Source organism: Sinocyclocheilus anshuiensis, unplaced genomic scaffold (assembly GCF_001515605.1).
Source record: "Sinocyclocheilus anshuiensis isolate Anshui unplaced genomic scaffold, SAMN03320099.WGS_v1.1 scaffold84, whole genome shotgun sequence".
Lineage (NCBI taxonomy): Eukaryota > Metazoa > Chordata > Actinopteri > Cypriniformes > Cyprinidae > Sinocyclocheilus > Sinocyclocheilus anshuiensis.
This window is the reverse complement of record NW_015557076.1, coordinates 804,505-813,273: the sequence shown is the minus strand read 5'-3', so window position 1 is coordinate 813,273 and position 8,769 is coordinate 804,505. Positions and strand designations below refer to the sequence as shown.

At 39.1% G+C, this 8,769-nt stretch overlaps 1 protein-coding gene across 1 annotated transcript; it reads left to right on the top strand.

Moving 5' to 3' along the window:
• Positions 1–527: 527 nt before the first annotated feature.
• On the top strand, positions 528–5,479 carry LOC107676776 (kyphoscoliosis peptidase-like). The gene is made up of 7 exons (XM_016471457.1): positions 528–995; positions 1,086–1,200; positions 1,611–1,728; positions 2,282–2,473; positions 2,605–2,723; positions 4,006–4,990; positions 5,140–5,479. The coding sequence occupies exons 1-7, from the start codon at positions 528–530 to the stop codon at positions 5,477–5,479; spliced, it is 2,337 nt and encodes a 778-aa protein (XP_016326943.1).
• The last annotated feature ends 3,290 nt before the right edge of the window (positions 5,480–8,769 follow it).

Here is an 8,769-nt window from a genome sequence, read left to right as displayed (position 1 = left end):
AGTCTAAAAGGTTGAGATCCACTGCTATAAGAGCATTCTTTTGGTGGTTTCCATTGCATTGCCATGTGGTGGCTAATGTTTTCAGAGTTAGTTTTAGTGTAATGCTATGCAGTTACTAGATGTTCTTGGTGGTTGCTAGGTGGTTATTTACTGGCTAAAGTTGAAAAAGCGCTCTATGGTATTCTGTCTCTCCATATGGTTCAGGTATCTCTCTCAATGCAAATGTATTTATTTATTTTATGCCCCAATTTATCATCCACCAGGTAATTGCATCGAAAAGTAAAAGCACTCCTCTGGTCAACAAGCCCCACAGTTTGTGGTATCATCATTCATGTCTAGAGCTTAAACAGTGAAGGACGAGAAGGGAAGAGATTACTGGCATTCTACACGTTTTTAGAGTTGAAAGGCTTTAAATCGCCTCTAACCTAAGACCAGTGACCTCCACAGCTACAAAATGAACAACAGCAGCTCCAAGGCATCAGGGGAGCCCCCTGTTTACACTCCAACCTCACGGCCAAACCCGAGACATGAACAACAAAGCAAACAAGACTGCAAGGAAAATGCAAAGATTAAAACAAGGACGGGCTAAAGATATCCCAAAGGAAGACGCTGTGGGTGTAGTCCTGCATAAAAAGTGGATTTTAAAGACCGGTGGGTCATCAATCACTGATGGGAAAACAGGTAAAATGACAGCAAGACCTCAATCAGTCAATGCAGAAGAGCCAATCAAGAGCTCTATGTTTGAAAAGTGGGACATGATGGATAGAGATGAACAGAGGTCACTGGCTAAATGCCAAGAAAGCAAAGAAAATGGTACTTATAGATTGATGAAGAAGAACACAATGACCCAAGAGGAAGAGTTAAGGAGAACATCAACCACTGCCTCAGGAAAAATAACATTAAATGTACCCAGAAGAAAACTTAAAAAGGACCCAATACCGAATCCTGAGGTCTTCCGCAAGATTGACACACATGCAATCAGTGCTGGAAGAGAGGTGAGAGAGATCAGATATCTTACGTGTATATCTTTGTTTTTGGATGAGCGAGTAGTTTGATACATGTTTATTTGGATTTGTAATTTGCAGCTCAGAATCAGGCAGATATTTTCAGTGCGAGCAATCACCCAGATAATCACAGAGGGGGCAAGCAGTGATTTAGACAAACTGCGTGCCATCTGGATCTGGCTTTGCCACTACATTGGTCAGTTTCAGTCTCTCTCTCTCACACACACATACTCAAGCACAAAAAGTATCTTCCACATCAGCAATCAAGGGTTTGTTTCTTTTTTGAGTTTCACCCGTTTAATTATGTCCTTTTCCTCTGACCAATAAAAGCTTGGTGTAACTTGAGCCATGTTAATGCAACACCATTGCAGAATTTAATTAATCAAATTGGTCCTTACTTTTTGGACTCAACATCAGAAATACTTTAAGTAGGGTTGCAAAGGGGCGAAAAATTTCTGGTAAATTTCAGAAACTCCCGCCCGAAACTCCAGGTGGTCTGAATGGTTAGTGGTAAAGCTTGAAAAGTTAATGGAAAACTGAATAAACTAGGCAAACATCTGCTATAGTGACAAGTTACTGGTAACAGATACTGTGTTTTACTTTTAGAGTATGATGTGAAGGGCTATCTGGGCCTCTCAGAGAAGGTTTGTCCTCCTGAACAGGTCATTTTGTCTGGACGAGCTGTGTGCTCCGGTTACTCCAGCGTCTGTTTACAGATGTGCAGGTAATCCAAGCAATTTATTCAAAAGAGTCTGATTTAGATTACGTAATCCAGATTATATGTAATCAGTTACTACCCAGCACTGCTTACATTGAATAAATTAAAACGAGAAAAGCGCCAGCATTATTTGATTGCCACCTGCGAATAACAAGCAATCGTTGCGGTGCTTAAATGTATTATATAGCTTTCTCCGTCTATGCAGAAAAAGGTTCTGCGCTCACAAAAGTCTATGCTGGGTTTTCTTCCCCCCCTGGAAATCTACTGCGTTAGGGCTCCATAAGTGCAGACACATTCCAGAGATTATCAAACAGTTTAGCAATATGTACTGTAGAATTAGTTGCAGAATTATTTGGAAATGAAAATGAAAATTACAGATTAGTTGGTAAAAAATGTACAAAAAATTTGGTAAACAAATTTGAAGATGTTTTTGTTCAATAACATTGTGACGTAGGTGCCCAATGTCGTGGTTTCTGTCTAATACACACACTTAACTCTTTTTCCATGCAGTCACACTGAATTTTACTGATGTGGTTGCCTAATCACTCTGTCTGTTCAGAGAAGCTGGTATTGAGTGCAGAGAGGTGTCGGGCTATGGTAAATGTGCTGGTTACCGGCCGGGTCAGAGTTACCGTAACACTGAATCCAACCACAGGTGGAATACAGTGTGTTTGGACAGACACTGGTACCTGTTGGACGCCTGCTGGGGCGCTGTATATGTGGACCTAGACAACAGAACCTTTATAAAGAGGTGAGACTGGTCTACAGAACAAATCACTTCAAGAAGACCTAAATGAGCATGCAATATATTTCAGATGTACATTATATACAACACCAAATACACTGACCATTATTACATATTGAAAATGACTAAAACTTCAGATATAAAGAGTTCTACTTCCTGACCGACCCTGAGAACTTCATCAACTCTCACTATCCTAATGAGGAGGAGTGTCTGCTGTTGGAAAGCCCCATTGAGCTTGAAGAGTTTGAGAAGACTAAATTTAACCCTCATTGACCCAAAGCACATCCTTATAGTTACAGGTAACTCAAGTTTAAAACACACATGCTATTCTCTTAGAAATTAGCTCTTTGCAATCATGTTTATTTCAAATAATTTTCAAGAAATGCTTAGTGACAAAATAATGAATATTATTTTGTTATACATAAATATGAATAAATACATATTTTTAAAAATAAATAAATTATCATTCATAAATAAAGTTATGGTCCACACCACAAATATTTTACTATCTGAATTAACCTTGTCTTGTCATAAAATGTCAGATTATTTGATATTGACCTTGACACAGTCATGAGGGGCCAGTTGTTCAAAAATAATCTCATCAGATTTCAGCAATCGGATTGGATCAAATCTTGAAAATGGGTTGTTCTAAAGATTCTGAAATCGGATTAGATCACAAAATCCAATCTTGGTTTTAATCTGGATCAAATTGTCAGTTTGGGGTGTTCAAAACTTTTGAGTAAGATTGAGATACCTTTGATCCAAAGGTATTATACTGATCCCAGCAGAAGGGTGGATTTCAGGAACAAAAATATAATAAAACTTTAAAGCTGGTCCAAAAATACAACTTTTGTAACATGCAATACATTCACACACACACATATACATATATATATATATATATATATATATATATATACAGTAAATAGACATAAGATAGGTAGACATTAGGCTACCTCTTAAGCCTTTCAGTAGCCCTACAGTAAAGTAAAAAAATAGACTTTGGTGCCAAAATATTCCCCAAACAGCTTTCAATATCAAACAAAAATCTATTTAATTTAAAACTAAATTTGCACAATCATCAGAGAAGAACCAGTCAAATGTAGTGAATGCAAAAGCATTTTTTCCCCCATTTTTCCCTCATTGCGATCCAATCCACTTTTGCTTTGAAAAACCAGCAGAAAAATAAGATGGATTACCTGATCCTGGAAAGCAAAACATGGGATTTCCAATCATTGGGATTTCTATCATTTGCCCCTTTTTTTTCCCTTAAACTATACTTTTCATTCGTTCCATTCCTTTTTTCAACTATTTTTTCTTTATTATGATCTTAGGTCGGTTGACCCTAATATTCTATACTATATACACCCAAATAAAGTTTAATTCAGAAATAAATACACGGTCATTATATAAAAAAGGGTATCAATTACATCTTTAATGTATTCTTGAATGAACTACTAGATGAGTTTCATGTCATTGATCCATCAGTTGATGTGCTGCTGTGAGTAATTGACACCTTTACCATCTGTGTGTCCCAGAGATCGGCGAAGCGACAGTATCGATGAGTTTCCCTCAGCTCGTCGATTTCACCTATAAGATTTCCCAGCCCAGCGGCAATGAACTACAACAGCTGAGCAACTCCATTGGCTTTCTTACCAGCACGCGGCACAGCATGACACTTCGCCTCATGCCCCCAAAATCTGGCATGTATGAGCTCAGCCTTTTTGCTCGACCTGGAAGCACATCCGAAACATTTGACTGGATCTGTTCCTTCCAGCTGGAATGTCCATCACCCAGGACCTCAGAAGAGCTGCCCGAGAATCCCCATGTGTGCTGGGGCCTGCAACCAGATGCGACGAGTTTAGGACTCGAGCCTTGCAATTATGGAAATGATTTCATTTTGCTAGAGTCTGGATCCTTTAGGTTAGTCTTAAAGACTACTAGACCACTTATGATGTTGTGTGAACTGAGCCATAAGAACTTGGATAAGACTTTAGCCGAGAAGTGCTTGGCCATTCAGACTGAGCCAGACCAACTCACATGTAACGTCCTCTGTCCTTACTACGGTTACTACCGTTTGTCTGTGTTCGTAAGGGACTGGGCGAATGAAGCAGACAGCTTCGAGAATGCAGGCAACTTTCTTCTTAACTACACAGCTGGTGCTGTCAGCCTGAATGAGCTTTTTCCCAGTGGCCTTAGTAGTTCCTGCGGTCCTGGTATCACAACTCTGGAGGCCGGCCTCTTCGAGTTCAGCCATACAGAAGCTCTGGTTTATACACAGCAAGGAAAGTGCGACATCACCTTCCAAAACCCTCAAGATATAGATCTCCACTGCGTTTTAACTAAAGAACAGTGCGATCAACCAGCAAGTCAAACCACCCTTTCAAACCACGTCCTCTTCACTCACAATGGGAGCAAAGTCACCATAAGCATCAACCTACCTGAGTCTGGAGTCTACAAGCTTGGTCTCTATGGAAAAACGTCCTTCAAACAAGAATTCACCTACACTCTAAAAAATGCTGGGTTGTTTCAACCCAATTTTGGGTCAGATATGGACTAATCCAACTGTTGGGTTAAAAATTTAATTAAAAAATGTAACCAAAATTTAACCCAACAGTTGGGTTAGTCCATATTTGACCCAAAATTGGGTTGAAACAACCCAGCATTTTTAGAGTGTACCTGTGTGATTACATCCTGAAGAATGCCTCAGTGAATAAGTGGCCTCCATTTCCATGCATGTACAACACCTGGAAGAAGGGCAGTGTGCTGTTTGAACCTCATGCGGGGCAGCTAGAGGCCTCGTCCTGGGTGAAATTTTGTGTACGTGTCCCAGGGGCCCGAGGAGTGAGTGTGCAAGGAGATCAGAAAGTGGATCTCCAGCTCAGTAAGAGCGGGGTTTGGGAAGGGAAGGCGTTTACAGGCAGAGGACCAAAGCTCGACCTCGCTGCCAGCCTGAGCGAGACCTCCAATAGGACGACCATCCTGATGTCCTTCAGTGTGCTGGAGCCATAACATGAGAAAGAATTCGTTTGTAAAAATACCAAAAGAGTCTATGAGGCTAGGCTATTCAAGATTCAAGATTTTTTATTTGTGGATTGTTCTGTCCACCCACGGTTTTTGATTTGAGAAGGTCCTTACAGTTTTTGTATCTGTTGCTTGTTCGGTTAGCGTGTTTACAAAGCTTAATGCTACATCCGTGAACTCGCTGACGTCAGATGAACTCGCTCTGAACATGTCCCAGTCGACGTCATCAAGAGCCGCCTGTAGCATAGCTTCTGAGTGGGAGGACCAGCGCGTCACTACTCTCTGCACCGGGGGTTCTTGAACGAGCCTTTGTTTATATTCCGGTGTGAGGAAAATGGCGGCATGGTCCGATTTGCCAAAAGCCGGTAGTGAGCGAGCTTTATAGGCATTCTTATACTGAGAGTAGCAATGATCCAGTGTATTCGGACCTCTAGTTGGACAGGATATATGTTGATAAAAGTTCGGCATGACCTGCCTGAGGTTGGCTTTGTTAAAGTCCCCCGCGATGATAAAAGCAGCGTCAGGATGTTAACCGCTAAGCACATCGTGAAGCTTAGACAAAGCCAAGCTGGTGTCTGCCTGTGGTGGAATGTAAACAGCAGTAACGATGATAGATGAAAACTCCCGGGGCAGATAGAATGGGCGGCAAATAATGGATAAATGTTCCAGATGAGGCGAGCAGGAGCGCGACAGAGTGGAGATATTCCTGGGGTCACACCATTTCTTGTTAATCATGAAACACACTCCACCACCTTTGGATTTCCCGGCCTCGGCTGTTCTGTCCATCCTTAAAACAGAGAAGTTATCAGACGGCGTTACAGCAGTGTCCGGGACCAAGGTCGTTAGCCATGTTTCAGACAAACAAAGGATGTTACAGTCCCTGATGTCCCGTTGGAAACTTATCCTGGCTCTGAGATCGTCCACCTTATTCTCTAAGGATTGGACATTCGCAAGCAGAATGCTCGGCAGAGGAGGGCTGTGTGCTCTTTGCCTCAGTCTGTTGCGAATTCCAGTGCGCTTCCCGCGGTGTTTCTTAATCCGTCGCCGCGGTGGGTTATTCAGGTGGCCATTGTTCATCTCGGCGTTCCGGAGAATCTCAGAAGGCCACGATGGGTTGGAGGATAAAGTGTCCTGAAACAGGTTAGTGTAGCGGTGTCCAATGTCCAAAAGTGTTCTTTTGTCGTAAGTGATCAGTGCAGACGATATGTGTGTAAAAAGAGAGAGCAAAAGAAAGTACAAAAGTAAATAAAAGCACAATCTAAGTGGAGCGACCTGGACGGCGTCCGAACTTAGCAGCGCCATCTTGGAAAAAAATAAATAAATAAAAAAATTCATGACATATTTCTATATTTCTATATATTTCTATATTTCTATATTCATGACATATTTCTATGTCATGAATATAGCCCCTTAGTTGTGACTATAGTTGTGTCCCAAATGTCACACTATACATTTATACTATGCACTATGTGATCTACCGTATGAATTTTATGAAGGTTGTTTTGTCATCCAGTTTTGGAATCTGATAGACCCTCCCCTTTGCTACGCAATTAAAGCTGCGACAGTGTATGACGTTTCAACAAATCCCATGCTTCATTTTTTTTCATTTAATTAAGTGCATCATCCTTGTATTTGAAGTGCACCTTTTCTTTTTTGAAATTTTCAGTGTGAACACATGCTATTTATTACTACAAAATGGCTTAGAATAATGCATAAGTAAGTAACTAGGACTAGGAGTGTGTGATATTTATCCTCTCCGATAATATCACAATTGTTGTTTTAATGATAGTATTGAGTATGTGACTCACTTCGCAAAAAAACTAACAAAAACACGTCTTGAGAGTCCAAAAGCATTCACTGCGTGATGAAGCCTATTGGAATGCAATTAAAATTACCCTATAATTCAGGTTATGAAAGCAAAAAAAGTTGTTGTATGGGTTTTTATTTTTATTATTAAGATTCAAAAGATTGTAAGAATCTTTGATATAGTGGTTGCTTTGGTGCATTTTACAATAAAACACAATAATGTGCAAATCATAGCTGTTTTTATTATTATTGTATATTGTTGTACTGTATTTGCTACTAATTGGGGTATTTTGGGCAATTAAAAAGATATTTATATCTTGGAACTAATGTATACCACAGTATTTATGTAAATATATATTTAAGTAGACACGGCTGAATAAAGCTCTGCTTTAATTAAGCAGATGTATGTGATTGCACTCATGCAGCCTTCAGGAAGAGTCATTATTTGGGGAGTCATTATTACAAATTGTCATTCTCATTTAAGTTGGAAAGAAAATGCAATATGAATGAAAATATATGCATGATATTTAAGGGATAATGTATTTGCATAAGGCAGAACATACAGGGTAAGTTATCCATCCTTAATATTATTGAAACTGAAATCACTTGATAAGCCCCACAATATACATAAAAATTTTTTTATTAATAAATTAAAAACATGGAAGAGGTATATTGAAATCATTATGAAATGTGTATTAATGTGTTTTCATTGAATGTAACTACATTGAATAACTACAGCAAGAATCACAAATCTAATGTGACATTTCATCATGCATGCTTCCTAAGAACAGTGCTGCGTATCCCACTTTAATGAAACACTTGAACTAACGAACCTCTTGAACTAAGCATGAGTCTGAAGCTCTGGGTTTAGTGTAGGTGTGATTAGTCTGATATGGCGGACAATCACTCTTTGGACAAGCTGATTTGCACCATTAAGATTTCAGTTACTAAAACTGAGAGCCCTCCATGCACAAATGTGACTCTAAGGAGCCTGGCATTTTGGGTGTTTTCCATTGGTGGGAAATTCCATTGGTATTATGCATATATATATATATATATATATATATAGAACACTTCAGATGCAAAAGCCTCTGAAGTGCCGTCTGAAATTTTCTTCTATATATTCTTATTCTTATATATATATATCATTTGGTACATAATATTAGAGATTAAAAGAAAATTTATTTATTTTCAGATATAATAATCACACTCAAATAATTAACTCTTATTAATTTTTATTAATTATTATAATTATAATTATTAATTTTTTATAGCTAACTAACCAACTGCGCGGGATAACTTTCCTGCTCGTTAAGTGAAAATATATACTTACTTAAATGCATCGTTAAGTGACATATTGTTCAAAAGCTGTTTTATCTGACGTCTTCCTTTTGGTTGAAACTCTGAATGAGCGATTACATGAGACATGATGCATTTCAGTAAGTCGTACTGTATCTTTAAACACCTTCTGA

Coding starts and splice junctions, on each gene's coding strand:
- LOC107676776 (XM_016471457.1), top strand. CDS start 528: ATGAACAACAAAGCAAACAAGACTGCAAGGAAAATGCAAAGATTAAAA. Junction 996..1,085: donor CAATCAGTGCTGGAAGAGAG/GTGAGAGAGATC, acceptor TGTAATTTGCAG/CTCAGAATCAGGCAGATATT. Junction 2,474..2,604: donor AACAGAACCTTTATAAAGAG/GTGAGACTGGTC, acceptor CTAAAACTTCAG/ATATAAAGAGTTCTACTTCC.